Below are 17,582 nucleotides of genomic sequence, written 5' to 3'. Positions count from 1 at the left end.
GAGCTAGCATTCTGGACATGCCCAGTGCCCTCCCTCCCTCGCTATACCCTTACACCCCCTCCCATTCGAACCCCCCCCCTTCTTTTCTCGCCCCTGCCAGTTTGGATGCGGCGCTTGGCCGGGCGAGTTGGGGCCACTGCCACTGTTTGCGTGTGAAACAAAGCCCCTCAGAAGGAAGAGAGAGGAAGCAGAGAGCTTCACATGGTACCAGCCAAGAGCAGGGATGGCTGCCTCGGCCTTCCCCTCACAGGCCCCTCTTTTGGCTGTGAGGTGCTGCTGTGACCCCAGTACCCCTTTCTCCCCTAGTGTCCCTCTTCCTCCCCCTCTGTAACCCCTTCTTCTCTGTCCGACTCTCTCGCTCCCATCCCTGGTAAACGCTCCCTCTCTTCCCTGTGAGTGGCCCTTTGAATGCGTATGACATGTCAAGGGATTTAGGATGAGTGATTTCTCATGACACAACCTTTGCCGAGTGAGCTGGGATTCCTCTGGCTTTTGTTGTGCGGTTGGTCATTTGTTTGAAGAGGAAATAGCTTTCCAACACATTTCCCTAATTAGAATAATGTGATACTGCTCAATACGATGTGAAGTCCCATGCTGTTGGGAGACTAGAGGGAAATCAGCGTGACACCGTCGTCACATGAATCACGTTGGTCATTTGTGCCGTGGAGTCCAGCGCTTTGGAGTTTTACTGAATGGTGGCTAAATCTATATGTTAGAGTGTGTGTGACTTGAATGTGTGGACCTTTATTTTGAAAAGACAAATATTTGCGGCCTTTTCTTCTTTGAGGTTGTTAGAACATTATCTTAAGATCTAATGATGCACATAGATCTAAGTATACCTCATAATATATGCTCAAGAGTGACATATGTTGTAGCGTAACTATAAAGAGCTGTAAACATCATCTGCCGTCCATCAGGATGACCTTTAAGCCCCCAAACAGCACCATTATGGACGTTAAATCTTCCATTCATCCTTCCTTTGTTGTTTAGGTCAGACTACTAGCAAAGCACTACTGTCCGCATTGTGCCATTAGCAGGCATCATCACGCTCATCTCCACCGGCCTGGCCTTTCCCTCGCTCTCCCACGTAGCCGGATGAGTCTCGGAGTGCGCTCTCTGGGGGGATTACAGTATCCAGGGAATGGAGGGTCTCTGAGGGATTTGACTGTTAAGCTCAGTTATTGACTCCTCCCTCCATTTATTGTTTTTTTTTATGTATTTCTAGGTTTGTCTGATGTGTTTGTGTGTGTGCGATCTGTGTGGGTGTGCATTGGGGTGTTAGTTAGTTGTAGGTGGTGGTGGTGGGAGGGGGGTTTGCAGACTTCAGGATGGGGCATTTCAGGTTGCCGTGGCTGTGATGGGGTCTGTGGTCTGGGCTGTGTTGACTCGCTCCTCTCTGGATGCTGTGGGAGTGTTGGACAGCTGAGAGCTGCTAGCTGTCAGCAGAGCTACTGTGTTGTTGTTGTTTTTTCAACCCGGGACCTAATCTGGAGACTTGTGGGAACATTGTTGGATGGAGCAGTCGTGAGCCTAATTACTATTTCTTGTGCTGATCACTCTGAATACCAAAGGAGATTCGATTCTAGCCGATGTATATAGCGCTTACCTCAACTCCACCAGAAATGAAGTAAGTAGATGCTGTTATTTACCTTTATGGGAATAATATACTTTTTCTTTCTTTTGAACTAAAGCAATTGATTTTTGTTACAAAGCTTGAAGTTATTATTTCCTAAAGTACATGAGCAGAAAATATGAGTGAACTTCTCTAACTTCTCTCCTGCATAGACATTACATTTTGGGAGAACATCTTTCACTCTAGATTGTGCGTAATCTGCTTCGACACCAGGTGTTGTTTTATGAAGACCTTCATTAATTCTTCATGGCTTAACGCTGCTGTAATGCAATTAATCTGACTGAGCCCTGGGCCAAGATTAACCGCTTCATAAGATCATCCCATTAGAGACTGCAGTGAGGAAACTCTGTGTGTGTATCTGTGGATGTTTTGACTTTTGAATGATGAGGTTCTGTCGGACTTTTAAGTCATTTAAACTTCATGAGCGGCAGTTTTTCTGCTTTTGCAGATTCTAAAAGAAGAAGATCCATTTTTCCTCAATGGGTGCTAGAGCTTAATATTTCAGAGCTTTACTGTAGGGCAGAGAGGATTAATTCCAACCTCATGTCATGTTAATAAAAGCTTAAATTATGCAGAGGAAGGAGACATTTCCACTTGGTTAAATTGTCCTGTAAGATCCAAAACACGTTGTTTTTTCCTGCTGTTGTGAACTGACACTTGTCATCTGTAGCTGAGTCCCCTTTGCGAGACATTTTCATCATTTGGTCGCACAAGCCCCACTCTCTAATCTGTCTCTGACTTGGTGAGAGGAGTGCTAATGAGAGGATCATGACAGAATAATATCCGACCTCAGTGATGTCTAACGCCTGCTTCCTCTCTCTCTCTCTCTCTCTGAGCTAAAAATAAAGGAAGGGAGAGAAAAGGGTGAAAATTCAATTAGCAGCATTCATCACTCTTGTGGAATGGGATTACATGGTAATGGTAATTTTTCACCCTTTTATTCCCGGGGTTTTACTAATTCATTCAGCTCTTATCTTTGGGATGAAATAGTGCAGAGGTAGGGTGCAATGGTTGCTGCTGTTTGCGTGCTTTTCACACTTCACTTTGAATTTAATAAGAGGAGATAGGACTGGTCCATCTGTGTGCCTGGAAGCTGACCATTTGGTCTTCGTATATATATGCGAGCGCAGCGATACACAAAGCTGGGGGAGGTGTGTGTAAACGTGTGAGTGTGTGTGTGTGTGCTCATGTGGAATTATTAGCGTGTGCTTACAAAACAACAATAGCACCATAAGAGTCTTTGGTTTGCGTGGAAGTTTTCCAAATGCGGCCTATTGATTTGAGCTCCCTGTCCTGCCTTTGATCCGGATCGGGCTTTGAAAAAAGACTTGACAGCCAGCATGATTTATATCTATGAAGTGTTGTGACTTCATCTCGGACTATGGGGGGAGGGTGTGAGGACAAAAAAATTACCATTGAGGCTTCCGTTTGTGAGTTTGAGGCCATGAACCCCGGGGGGTGAGGTCAAAGGTCGGAGCCACATTATTTCTTCTTTGTAAATCATCACAGCGGACATTTTCATGGGCTTATTGGTGATGAAAAGCAACATAGAAACACTTCCATTCCCTCACAGACAAAAAAAGATGTCAAACACAGAAGGATAATTTGATAGATTATTCCTGCAACTTTCTTCCTCGTTCTCATCCATTCTCTCTGACGGAGTTAGTGAACACCTGCCTGACGGGCATGTGACACACACACACACACACACAAACACAGCTGGCTCTCTTCACACTAACAGACTCATTCATACCTAAACGTGATGGCAGGAAGCTGCTGCTCTGTGGTGGGAAATCACTTCTCATTCAATTAATTAGGCTTTGTGACTGAGCCCCCTCTTCACACTATTGTATTTGAGGTTTTGTGTGCTTCTAAATTTACCTTCACACAATCAGAGGAGAATGTAGAAGTGGGTGTATAAGCCTTAACATGCAATATGTGTGCTTCTCCCCTCTGTGCACATTGTATAAATGTCTGTAAATACTTCCAAGACTCTCCCATACAAGATGACTTATTTTGTTAAAATACAGATGAACTTTCCTCCACTAGAATATAATGCTTAAGATACGACAGAAGTTTCTTTTAAACTCAAAAGGACTGCAGTGTTTAAAGCAGCAGCTTGTAGTCAGCTTCCATCTGTTTGATGCCATAGTAACCATGAACAGTGCTGAGGAGTGACAGCTTGGCAGCACACTTGAATGCATTACATTTTGCAGTTGCAGTTTAACGATATCATGGTTCTGAGAGACAGTATGGACATCCAAATGGTCTGACATGAATATCACAGTGCTATTCTTTTTCTGTAGAGTCGGCGTGATGCCTTGTTGTCTTCACAGTAACCACATGTGACACAAAATGACCAGATGGTATGAATACATTTCTTGCTTCTGGTGAATAAGTGTTTTATTTGTTCTTCCTCTCTGTCGCAGTGCCAACAGTATGCCTAAACAAGTGGAGGTGAGGATGCACGAGAGCCACCTGGAGCCCATTGAGGCCAGGCCTCAGTCCAAATGTGCCAAAATCTGCTCCAAGTTGTTCAAGAACCTTCTGCTTACACTCACCGTCCTCGGTAAGTCGCCTCCTTCTTCATGTGTGTGTGTGTTTCTTCCCTAAGGACCTAATAAAAGACAGAGTGTGCTAAAGATGGGCCCAAACCACCGCTGAGCTCAGCGTTGTGTTAACTCTGAGCTCGATTACACAGCCTGCTCCTCAGATGAGGAGGAGATGCCATCTGTGTCTGCTCAGTATACCAGACAGTAAGATGACTGGGTGTCCTGACCTTCCCCAGCTCTGTGCCACCTGTTGCTATCAAAAGCTTTCTGCAGCACTGGACACCCAAACAGCCTGTGGTGGTGCATGAAAAATATCGTCATTATAGCTTTAGCTCACTGCGCCACAGGGAGGGGAATTAATGAAAAGAAGAAAGGGCATGGAAGTAGTGATGCAATTTCTGCTTCTAGGTCTTAAATCAGCTGTTAATACAGCACATATTATGTACACTGTGTTGTATCTGAGAGCTTTATGTCCACCTATTTCATAATCACAGGCTGTGACCTGTTAAAAATGCATAAATGCATATAGTATGTGTATGTTTTATTTAGTCGTGTGTGCCTGTCTGTCTGTCTGTATCCCTCCTGCGTGGATGTGTGTTTGTGTGAGCATGTGTAATGTGTACATCTCACCCCACTTGGCAGGACTCTCGCAAAGCAAGACAGCCAGCATGATCATTGATCATCTGTCACTTGGCAGATAAGAGCCTGAATGAGAACTTGCAAATGGGCCAAAGAAGAAGGCACAGGAAATCAAGTCGCATCCAAAAGCATTGGGTGTGCAGAATCCACAGGATGCTGCGAGACTGGAGGATAGATCGAAGCACAGAGGACAGTTTATAATTTAAACACCCCCTCCCCTAAAAAAACAAACTGGAGGGCTTTTACATGCAGTGTGTGTTATTAAACAACATCTCGGGCTGTGTGATCTTTGGCAGTTGGGTGGTGGCAGAGGAAGTGCAGCCCTGGGGGGGGATGCTGGAGTTTTGTATGGTATGAGACAGACGGGCAGACAGGCCAACTCTTGGGCCTGGTAGCAGAGGTCACCTTTTATTTTGGCGCAGAAACGCTTTATGGCATGAAAAGAAGTGTTAGTTGGGAGAGACATATGTCAAGGGTCAACAGTGCCTTTGTTAGAGAGGGGGTGATCTTTTAAATATCACTGTCTTCAGGCTTCTAGAGACTAGATTGAGGCTCAAAGATACAAAACCCTTTTCCCCTTATTCTTGAATCCCACTAGTAGTCTCTTTTACTTGCCCTGCCTCGAAGTGTAAAAATCCTCGAAAGCATTTTGGGTTTCCAGAGATTATAGATTCTTCACCAGGGAATCTGACATGCTGCCTCCTCCCTGCTGCTTCAAAGTGATCTGATCTTAATCCTCCATGAGCTTTACTCTCTTAGCAGGTTTCTGTTTTATCTTCCCAACCCATGTAACAGACAGCCTGTTGTATAGCTCAGCTGATAAAGCAGGGGTCACTTATTAAGGAGTCCATTTGTTACTCAATTTGTTACTTGACAATACCCATAAAAGAGAATCCAATTCTGATTTTATTATGTCTGACTTCATTTCAGATTGTCGTCTATTTTGAGGAGTGTACACTCACTTTCACACACTCACACTCCTCTTTGCTCCTTCACAGGTGTGATCTTGGGAGCTGTAGCAGGGATGTTGCTCCGCGTCGCCTCCCCGATCCACCCGGATATTGTCATGGTGATTGCATTTCCTGGAGACATCCTTATGAGGATGCTGAAGATGTTGATCCTGCCACTCATCATCTCCAGTTTAATCACAGGTGCAGTGTGACTGAATACATATATTATTGTTATATTTACACCCTTGATACTAAGAGTCAGCAGCTCATGAACAGTAAAACTGGACTACAATTTTATAAACTCATAATTCTTCATTTACACCTTCTACTGGTGTGATGCTGCTAAGAATAGCCACCATAAAAAAGCCCTGTTATTACTCTAATGCTGGTTCTGAAATGATAATCAACATATTCCATGTCAAACCCTGATGCGTCACAGTATTATGTCAACCTTTCCATTCTGTGAGTATTAACCAGGTAAACACCATCATGCTCGTTTTGGCTGCAGGTCTGGCCGGGTTGGATGCCAAATCCTCTGGTCGCCTTGGCACCAGAGCCATGGTCTACTACATGACCACCACTATTATTGCTGCTGTCCTGGGAGTCATCCTAGTGCTAGTCATCCACCCTGGTAACCCCAAATTGAAGGAGAATCTGGGCGAGGGCGAGAAAAATGATGAGGTGTCCAGCTTGGATGCCTTCTTTGATCTGATCAGGAACTTGTTCCCAGAGAACCTGGTGCAGGCGTGTTTCCAACAGGTAATGGAAGATGATGATAACAAGATTGAGCACAGGGAAGCTTAAGTATGATTGCCAGTGCAGGTGCTAGATGCTTTGAAAGTACGTGTGCGATATCTGACTGTTAGCCTTAGATAAGCAGCAGAACTAATAAGGAATTTAATTTGGTAGTTAAAGTGAATCACAATATTTTGTCTTGAGAAATTGAACTAGTTGATGTTTTATTAACAGAGAAATACAATTTATTATATATTTTAATAAAATGATTATTTAAAAATAAGAAGCAGATTTGCATTATTGACATTTTAGTGGCCTTGTGTCAAAGTTAACATAATGTCCTGTATTACTGCAACCTTTTCCTCCTTAAACAGATCCAGACGGTCACAAAGAAGGTAGAGGTGGTTATTGAGGAGGAGGTCAATGCCACCACTGTGGAGGGCCTGGTGGCTAACATCACCAAGGAGCCTCAGTTCGTGATCAAGAAGTCCCTGCAGTTCAAAAGTGGCATGAATGTTCTGGGTATGTAACCAACATTAAACACTAAGCATCGACAGAACTGTTAATGACTCTGGACACTGACAAGAACCAAGTAAAGGACCCAGGCGCACGACTCAAAAGTTCAACCAAAATGACTCTTTATTCGAGTAAAAAAAACAAGCCAAAGTATTAACCAAAAATCACAGTATAGAACTGGCATAAAAAGCAAAAGTAACAAAAAAAAATCACAGCAAGGCTGGTCTTTCAAATATCCTAAATAACAACTTGATCTCTGAAATCTCCTAACATGACAAGACGAACAGGCACAGGACGAAGGGAGACACAGACTATATATACACACACCAGGTAATGGGACACAGGTGGAAACAATGAGGGCGGGGACGACAATCACCAAGGCGGGAAACACACCAGGACAGGAAGTGAAGTTTTCTGAAACGAGAGGAGAGATATTACTACAAAATAAAACAGGACGGGAAACACAAAAGACATGACTGAACTGAAAGGCGTGAACTTAACATAAATGACGAGACATGACAGACACAGAGACTGAAGGATGCTTTGAGTTAAATGCTAAAAGGAGCATGTAACATGCTTAAAATGACAATGCTAACATGCTCATGTTTAGCAGATATAGTTTTTCAGCATGTTCACCATGTTAGTTAAGCATTTTAGCATGCTAACATTTGATATTTAGCACGAAACAAATGGTAAAAGCAGCTTGCTAACATGCTCCCATTGACAATGCTAACATACTGATGTTTAGCAGGTTTAGTTTATAGCATGTGCAGCATCTTAGTTTAGCATTTGAGGATGCTAACATTATATATTTAGCACAAAACAAATGCTTAAAGCAGCTTGCTAACATGCTCCCAATGACAATGCTAACATACAGGTGTTTAGCAAGTTTAGTTTTAAGCATGATCACCATCTTAGTTTAGCATTTGAGCTTGCTAGCGTTTGCTATTTAGCATAAAATATAACATACAGTTAGTTTTGTATTTTTTGGCCATAAAGCAATTTATACAATAAATGGAAATTAAAATATCTACCAGTTTTCATGGTTATTCATTTTTTAGTCATTCAGATATTTCCGTCTGAACCAAAGTGGTGGACCAAACAGCCAACATTGCCATCATTAGCGCCATGCTGCTGGCATGGTTACAAATAAAGAAATATCAAGAGTATAACATTTACAGAATTTCCCAATTACAAACATATGGGCAAACCTAATGTTTTAAGCTGTAAATCTGAAACATCTCATCCCCTAATAATAAGTGGCAGTTTCACCTGTCCACACTGGTCTTTAAAGTTTGATACATTTATGATTTTCTGTCACAGGTCTGATTGGTTTCTTTATTGCATTTGGCATCTGCATGGGCAAGATGGGAGAGAAGGCCAGGCTCATGATTGATTTCTTCAACATCCTCAATGAGATTGTGATGAAACTTGTCATCATGATCATGTGGTTAGTATCACCTAAGAATCTCATTGATCCATTTTGAAACTCAGCTAATTAATCTGAGTTAGAAATAACTGTAAATGCCAAGTTATTTCTCAAGTCATTACAACATTAAAGAGGTTACAGCTATGTGAAGCAGAATTTGAGTATCCTGATTTGTCTTCTGTATCTGAAGCTAAATGTATGGTATAACTAAGCTTTATTCTATTGTCAGGTACTCTCCCTTTGGTATTGCCTGTCTCATCTGCGGTAAGATCATCTCCATCAAGGACCTGGAGGTGGTGGGCAGGCAGCTGGGAATGTACATGATCACTGTGATCATTGGCCTCATCATCCATGGAGTGATCTTCCTGCCCAGCATCTACTTTGTTATAGTCAGGAAAAACCCCTTCACCTTCTTCCTGGGCATCTTCCAGGCCTGGATCACTGCCCTGGGGACAGCCTCCAGGTCTGCATCATAATAAATGGAAACTAGTGACTTGAAATATTTTCTCAAACTATAACCTGCCGTCTTCTGCTCCTCCCTCCAGTGCTGGTACACTGCCTGTCACCTTCCGTTGTCTTGAGGAGAACTTGGGCATTGACAAACGAGTTACCCGTTTCGTGCTCCCAGTCGGTGCCACCATCAACATGGACGGTACTGCTCTGTATGAGGCTGTTGCTGCCATCTTCATTGCCCAGATGAACGGCATCCACCTGGACCCTGGTCAGATCGTCACCGTCAGGTCAGAAGAGACTATAAAAGTTTATATTTTTACGTTTTTATTTGTACTTCAAGCACTTTTAAAAGCTTATGTTGACAGTTTGAACGAAATTAAATATTGTGTGGTGAAGATGAAATTTCAATGCACAAATTTACTTTTGTCTCTGGACTAGAGTTGTTCGATACCAGTACTTGTATGGAACAACTAGACTAGAGTTGTTCTGATATCGATACCAGTATATAACAACTAGACTAGAGTTGTTCCAAAACCAATACAAATACCAGTATCGACATTGATACCAGTATTACCAGTATCTGCTGATTGATTGATCCATAATAATTTATTTGCCCCCTAAAAAAAAAAGTGTTTTCAGGTAAATTATCATGTGAAAACAACAGACAATAACTGTGCTGTAATCGCAGAGAGTGTGATGCAAGAGTTTTTCCACCAATATTTGGTATATTTTTATCCAACTAGTATCAAAAGTTTACTCAGTATCTGCTCAATTCTTGGTAATAGAACCAGTATCGGTAAGGAAAGGTAGGTAATGGAACATCTGGACTCTGGATGTATCTGTCCACAGTAGACAGTGCCACTGTTTTGTATGAAAAAATGATTGGTAATCCCTCAATAAAAGTTGGCTTCTTAAATGAACTCGAATTGGACTGTACACAAAAATCACACTGTGTTTAAGAGAAAGCAATATTTTAGTGCTAAGTATTGTAATTGCCAGTATTTAAAGAGGGTTTAAATGGAGCCCAGAGGATGTGGTTCAGCTAACACATTTCCCTCTTAACAAATGAGGACAACACAGCAGCGTTGTAGAGGCATTTATCAGTGCACAGGAAAGCCTCTGTGGCAACAACTTCAGAGAAGAAATTTACAGTGGAGCTAATAAACCACCAGGAGGAAGCAACAATTTGTGCCAGCACCGTTTTTCACGCTTAACAGGAAGACAAACCCCGACCAAGTATCTGTAACTATCTTTCCCAAACGCTCTTCTGTTAATGGAGTGAGTCAAGGATGGACGACCTTTAGCCTGACATTTTTATGGCTTATCAATCCATGAACCCTTAAATTAAACATCCATCTCTTACATTTACACCTCTCTTCATGTGCGATGGAGGAGGCACTCTGCTGCTCTTTATACAAGTACCACAGAGAGTGTATGGCCGCATATGTAGCTGTGGAGTGAAGTGATTTCAGGTTTATTGCTGTCTAAAGAGGTAAGGTGAGGGTTTGGATGGGTTAGGCATGATTGGAGTTTGGAGAATGTGAGTGATTGAGTGCTGCTTTACTGTGTTTTCATGCAGTCTGACAGCCACCCTGGCCAGTGTTGGAGCTGCCAGTATTCCCAGTGCCGGTCTGGTGACTATGCTTTTGATCCTGACTGCTGTCGGCCTGCCAACCCAGGACATCAGTCTGCTGGTTGCTGTTGACTGGCTGCTGTGAGTTTGACAAGACTGAAATGCACATTGAATCTTCCCTTTGCCTCTTCTGTTTAATTCCTCATTTACTAAAGTATTCAAACCCACCCTTTTCCCTGCTTTCTCTCTCCTCAGGGATCGATTCAGGACCTCAGTGAACGTGGTGGGTGACTCCTACGGTGCAGGCATCGTGTACCACATGTCCAAGGCGGAGCTTGAGGAGCTGGACGCGCACGCGGCTAAATCGGACGACATCGAAATGATGACGAAGACCCAGTCTTATTACGACGACATGAAGAACCACCACGAAAACAATTCCAACCAGTGCGTCTTAACCGAAACCGCTAGCACAACTGCTACCGCCACTGCTAACAATTCTGTCGTAGTAGATGAATGCAAGGTACAATTAATGCTTACAGACATAGAGACTTGTATATAACCCCTCTCTGTTGTCGCATGCTCACCCTGCACCTTTGCTTGTTTGTTTTATATATTGCATCTCTGTACATAATCATGTAAATACACCCACTGTTATTTTATGACAGAAGTGAAGCAAGAGAACAACAGATGCATGTGCACGTATGTATGTTTGTTCTTCTGGAATAGCAGCTTTTGTGTTGAACGTCCAAAAATGCGAAGCGCTCTCGCCAAATATTTCCAGAAATAAACAGACCAAAACATATTTAGACGTTAGAAAGTGTTGTGCATGCAACTGAGAGATCTGCTCTCAGCTTTTGCTCATCAGTCAGCCTAATCTGATGACTGTAACCTGTTGAGGATTGGCTCCAACTCAAAAGGCAGAGCCAGATAATCCTCATTATGACCCTGAGGAATTATTTAGCAGCCCTCCCATCTATCAAAAGCTCAACCTACATCCATGTTCCAGGAAGGAAAAACCCTCAGGATAGAAGAGAGGTTCTTTTTTCTGCAATTATCTTAAATGTTTAGCAGGATAATTTCCAAATGCAAATCTTTCCCTGTAGGTTTTAAAAGGCGGAAAGGAAAAGCGCTCTAGCTAATTAGCATTTCATACAGTCCCTACATGCACACATCTTCCACGCTGTCTGTGACTCATTCGCAGTCAGTTTTTTTTTTTTCCCGTTTTGACACCAGCTATTTCTGCCCACTGTGAGAACTGTGCTGTGAAATCCAAAGCTGTGAAGTATAGCTCCCATAATGTAAAACATAATGCCCTTTCAATCCCAGCTTTGAATGTAGCTTTCAGGCTTTTAGAATAATGTGCGTGAGTTCAGAGTGCTTGTTCTTCCGTGGCAGACACACACACACGCATGCACGCACGCACGGGCGGAAAAGGTCTGCTGATGAGCCTATTCATTTATTAAAGAATGAAAGGTGTTGCCTAGCAACGCCAGCAACCTGTCACACAAGTAATCAGTCCATAGTTTAAAGTTATATCCTTCTTTCTTCCCTCCGTTTATTATCTGACATTTGCATATAAATGTGACACAAAGGCTGCTATTTCCAGTATTCACCATGACTAATTTCTTTCTGTTTTCTGGTTTGTTTTTGTAGTAAATAGTCTGACTCACATCTCTAACCCCCTTTTTAAAGATTAAATCTGCTGTATAGTGCTTGCAAATTAGCTATAATTTAACAATGCATTCATTCATTAGTGTTTGTACCTTGTTTTCTATGTATTATTTTCTATTTTACTATTATTTATTCATTTGTATTTTTTAATTTTTACTTACTGTTGAGTCTTTGTTCATCAAAAACTTGTGGTCTGTTCCCAGGTCAGTTTAAAGGGACTCCACTCTTAGGACTGCCATATGCATGATCACCTGTGGTCGTACAGGAGTTACAATATTCCTCTGTAGTTTTTGCATGTTGCAAAAAAGCTATAAAACCTAAGTGGCTGTGTTTTAATTGCCAAGTTTACCATTGCTACAGCATCCAAAATTACAAGTAAAGAATATCCTAAATGGTATTCTGGCTTTACAGTTAGAACATGTTTACAGATATGTGTTATTTTAAAGGTTTAATTCACCATATGACATTTAAAACTAGGAAATAGCAAGGCTTTTTGGTAAAGATGCTGAAGCGCAGGCTATATCATGGTAAACAAGGTTTTATAAGCTTTGTTATCTCATAAATTCAATGTTATTTTTCATCTCTTTAAATGAAAGCTTTATGTAAATGTCATTTGTGCCTTGGATCCTCTGTTTAGATCTCCATGCTAACTGCTTGCAGGTAACCTCAGCCACAAACGGCTCTGCTGCGGAGTGCACGCTTGTTGAGGAGGAACCATGGAAACATGAATAATGGCAGCACAGAGATCCCCTGCTCCTGGGCTCCACAAGCTTTCCTACCTGGTGATAAAAAAACGAGTGAATGAAAAAAAAAAAGTCACACGAACAGAACTACTAATTGTTTTTTTATGTAGTTTAGTTTTCTTTTTTTTATTAGTCCCTTTAAAAAAAGATTTTGTAACTGTCTATCTGACTGATATGTAATACTAATTCACTTAACCGTGAAACTATAACAGAGGTATACTTTACCTGTTAGAGCACAAATATGTCCTATATTATAGCAGATACTTGCACAACATACTTCAAGGCTTGGGGAGGGAAGGAAGAGAAAAACAAGTTAGATAAGCTGCTTCTAGCAATACATGTTGGTTCTACATTAATAAGATGAGAGGCTGCGTAACATGGGAAGCACTGAGATCATCTTCCAAGTCTCATGCAGGTGATTCATTATTCTAATGCCAGAAGAAGAGTGGGAGTTAGAGCATTAATCACATCAACGAACATACTGAACTTCCTGCTTTGCATCCCTGTTAGTGACATCACAGTGTGTTTTCCTGCTCAGCTTAGTCTCAAACATCTTTTTGATTCTTAAACAGGTCCAGCAAACCTATGAAAGCACATTCACGCTGAAGCACAAATCAAACCATGGAGCTCGTTTTTATCCCCCTTTTATTTTTATTTTTTATCAACCGTAAAGGAAAGGGACTTTTTTTTTTTCTTGGTGTCACCTGTTGAGAGCGATGTAATACATGTGTGTGTGTGTGTGTGTGTGTGTGTGAGAGAGAGAGAGAGAGAGTGTGTGAGAGCTGGGATTAAGAACATGACCAAGTCAGTCATAGGGACCAAACAGGCAGAAAATCAATCAACTCGCAGAGGCCTTGGATCTGCCTCTGTGACGTCACTCGCGACACATCTCTCAGTTTCGCTGCATTGAAGTCCATTTTTTACTGAATGGAACTGCAGAGGATATCGGCCCTTTTTCTGATCAAGCCTCCAAAATAAAAGCACAGAAAAGCACTGCCATAAATATGGAACTTCATACAGTACATTCCCTTCTCCCCGCAAAAATAAATGTGTGATGCCAATGAAATTAAAATTTAATTAGCGTAAAAAAAGTGATTAATAATTGACGTGAATAAATTGAAGCACAAAAATGAGATTTTATAGAGCACAAGCACAAATAAAGCCAGTGAGGAAAATTAGTCGTGCACATTATTGTTCCATATCGACACTGAAATTGATTTATAAGGCACAATGTGAGACAGAAAAAGACACTCAGGCTTGTATGTTTACTAGTTAACAGGGATAAAAACATCCTGACATGTTTACTTGCTCTTTGGAGCTTCGTGAAAATGGCCTCTTAACAGCTCATTTGAAAGCTTTTACTTTGACAGTTTACTGCAGAGATTTTATAATATGATATTCCGCTGGGAAGTAAAGTTTTTTTTAGCACAAACCTAAAGCGCACACACACATATATATTTCAGACGACATTCCAGTGGTGGTGTACTACTATTTGAAAGCACAAACGCGGTTATTCCTGACAAGAACACACGAGGTGAACCACAGGAAAAATGTATAAAAAAAGACACAGAGGAAGAAGAAGAAGCGGTGCAGCGCTCGGCTGTCAAACGGATTCTTGGCTTGCACGAAGAGAGACGGATCATTGATATAACACTCAGCGGGGATGCATGCCAGCTTCTTGTTTAACCAGACCTTACAAAAAGTAAACAACAATATATTTTAGCCACCAGAGCTCAAGACTGTTTCTACAAACCCTTAGATGCTGCAGCTGTGTGTCCGTACAGGTGCGAAGGCGTTTTAGACAAGAACAAATGTACCCTTCACATGCCAGAATGTTGCCAACTATCAGGTAATAATACACACAGTATTTTCCTCTCATAGGACCAAATGGCTTAAAGAGATCTGCAGACACACAAACAAAGCCGGACTTCTGGCTGTTAATCTTTTTTAGCCTGTGTGAGTGAAAGTGATGTGCGTGCTGGTCTAAGTTCCTTATCAGTATTGTGACCTTCTCTCCTGTCTCGTTACCGTTCTTAATTTCGACCTTGCCTTGGAGATGTTCGCTTAAAACAGATGCCAATTAAAGTAACACTAGGAAACTAAACGAAACACTTAGTGCAGCACTCTGTCCTTTTACCTCCTGAAACACGCGCTCAGAAGACGTCTTTTGATACCAGCTAACAGGAGCGTGCTCTGATGCAACGTAGAGCACGCTTGCTGTTCTGCTCATACACACACACACAAAAAGATGCATGCACACACACACACTCACGCAGATTTTTTTCAAATGCACACACATGCAAACACTCTTAAGCTACAAAGGTCACTACATTTATACTCTGCACGCTGCAGAGCACAGCACTGACACCCTAACAGGCCCCTCAGGTCTGACCTTTTGACCTTGTGATCTTCAGGAAAAAAAAAAGAAAAGGAGAAAATGCAGACCGTATAGCGTCACCGATGGGGATTGAGTGTTGGACCACTATTATGTTCAAACTCACAGTTTTAGAAGCATGAATAAAATAAAAGTATAATTATTTTTTTGCACCACTATCTTAAAAGCATGATATTTTGAAGTGCCTCCTTGCACTTTGTGTATATATTGTAGGTAACAGATGTTTTTTTTGTTTGTTTTGTTCCCTTTTTTTCTTTTGGGGGGGCGTTGAAATGGTACGTAGGATTATAGGTTCATTGCTGTGACATTTTTAATGTAATCCTCTAGAGAAAAAATATCATCTATGTCCTGAGTAAATTTAGATTAGACAAAAATGTATAGAGAGGAAATCGTGTAATAAAATGCTTGTTTTTTTATTCTCTACTAGCTGTTAACTAGCTGTTTTACTTACCTGTCACACACCAATATATAAATATCTTTTTTTTTTTTTAATCTAATGTAAGCGTTCTGAATGTTTGTTCCATGAAGATATAAGCCGTGTGCATTCATTTTCATTGTACATAAATAAATATATAATTGTTCTGTTCAGTGGCGATGCAGAATTTTCCGGAGATGACGGTGTTCCTGAAGCAAACACTGTTTGCATGAAGAGAATGAAAGAAAGAGAGAGAGAGAGAGAGAGAACAAAGAGAAGTTTCTGGTTTGATAAAGGGGGCCAACATGAGGAATTACTGTTGTAAAGGTTGCTGAAAAGAGAGACACATAAAGGAAAGAGGTCATATTTGCCCTGTATGTAGGATAGAGTGAGGAGTCAAACAGCCTAGTGAACATCAGATGCATTCAAATGCCTGTGACAGTATAGAGCAACTTTCCTCAGGTGACTCATCTGAACCATTTTGTCTTTTCAAAGGGGAGAAACTGGCTTTAGTCTCAGGCGTCATTGTGCATTTAAAGCTACAACACATGGATAACTGGATCTTTCAGATTTCATGCCACATCTTCACACATTTGACCTCTGACCTGCCATCCACGCCACGGAGGTTTTATAGTAATCCCACTCAGTAAACTGCCTTTACTCGACTTGCCTTCTTTGCTTTCTACACAGAAACTTTATGCACAAACACCTGGAACTTGCTGAGCTAAATGATGACATGGGAATTGACTGACAGTATTACAACAAAGAGCCAGTGTATCTTTTCTACTGAAACGTGTCTTTTAAACCGAGCTGATAACTTGTCTCACTCCTGCCTACGACGTGCTTTCCTCATCTTACTTTTCTAGGCCTTCCCTCTTTGTAAAGCTGTTGTAATTTTGATGTAAAGGCAGAGCGTATGTGTGCGGGAGATACTCTATCAAGAAAAGAAAAGACAAAAAAATACATGAATTCTTTCCTCGGTCTATGGTATACATAAAAATAAATCTGTTTCTACATATCAATAAGTGTTGTACCTTTGGTGTACATATACAAATATAACTAATAAATGTTGATTCATAACTAAACATGGAGGCTCTTTGGATTTGTTGCCTGTGTGGATCTTGTCACATAACACACACACACACACATCTCCAGACTACCTTGTCATTTAAGCTAAATCCCCAGAGCCATCATGAACATGCAATGACAGTAACAGAGGGGCTTTGCTGTACCAATGTGCTGTTATTTAAACCAGCTGATGCACTGTGTCTGAACTTCACCCAAAACTCTCAGATCAGTGATGTGGGTGTGAACTAAAACCATAAAATATTACAAGTATAAAAATAGAAATGTGCACATTATGTAGTCGAAGGTCCCCCCAATGAAAAGTTCAATCCCAAAATCCTTAACTATGATTTGTCCAGTCAAAGGCGGGATTTACGTTCAAACTAACTAGACGCTTTTATTGCATTTAAACGTAACAAGCTGTATTTTCTTGGTATTTAAACTACAACGTTTGGAGATACATCTTGTTTCTGAGTTCTTAAAGAATTACAGTAAGCAAGAGGAAGATTTGCACGGTGCCAGTCTGTATTATTTTTTAAATAATAAAGACATAGACTGTATAAAAATATCGACATGAGTCAAACTATAAAACAATCACATATCTGTGAACGTCTGCTTCAGGCCAACACCAGAAGCTGTTCTGCTGTTAAACATGCCGGCGTGCGGGTTCCTTGCAGTCTTTCAGTAAGTTAAGTGTATGTTTTGCTTAGCGGAAGCAGGTATGGCCGCTTCACCCGCCGATCTCTACTTCGCAGCTCTGGCTCTAAAAGACATCACCAGCGCAAGATGGCAGCGCCTAACACTGGGCACTAT

At 41.4% G+C, this 17,582-nt stretch overlaps 1 protein-coding gene across 1 annotated transcript; it reads left to right on the top strand.

Moving 5' to 3' along the window:
• The first annotated feature begins 1,392 nt into the window (after window positions 1-1,392).
• On the top strand, window positions 1,393-16,789 carry LOC138613440 (excitatory amino acid transporter 2-like). The gene is made up of 11 exons (XM_069687109.1): window positions 1,393-1,627; window positions 4,063-4,202; window positions 5,823-5,975; window positions 6,283-6,533; window positions 6,884-7,031; window positions 8,349-8,475; window positions 8,684-8,917; window positions 9,000-9,194; window positions 10,487-10,621; window positions 10,736-11,000; window positions 12,812-16,789. Exons 1-11 carry the CDS (start codon window positions 1,590-1,592, stop codon window positions 12,881-12,883), a joined length of 1,758 nt encoding a protein of 585 aa, XP_069543210.1. The 5' UTR covers window positions 1,393-1,589; the 3' UTR covers window positions 12,884-16,789.
• The last annotated feature ends 793 nt before the right edge of the window (window positions 16,790-17,582 follow it).

This window comes from Semicossyphus pulcher, unplaced genomic scaffold (genome assembly GCF_022749685.1).
Source record: "Semicossyphus pulcher isolate SPU_LCO1_2020_fin unplaced genomic scaffold, fSemPul1.0.p SCAF_8, whole genome shotgun sequence".
Taxonomy (NCBI): Eukaryota; Metazoa; Chordata; class Actinopteri; order Labriformes; family Labridae; genus Semicossyphus; species Semicossyphus pulcher.
The sequence above is the reverse complement of the archived record's forward strand: the minus strand, read 5'-3'. Positions and strand labels throughout refer to the sequence as shown.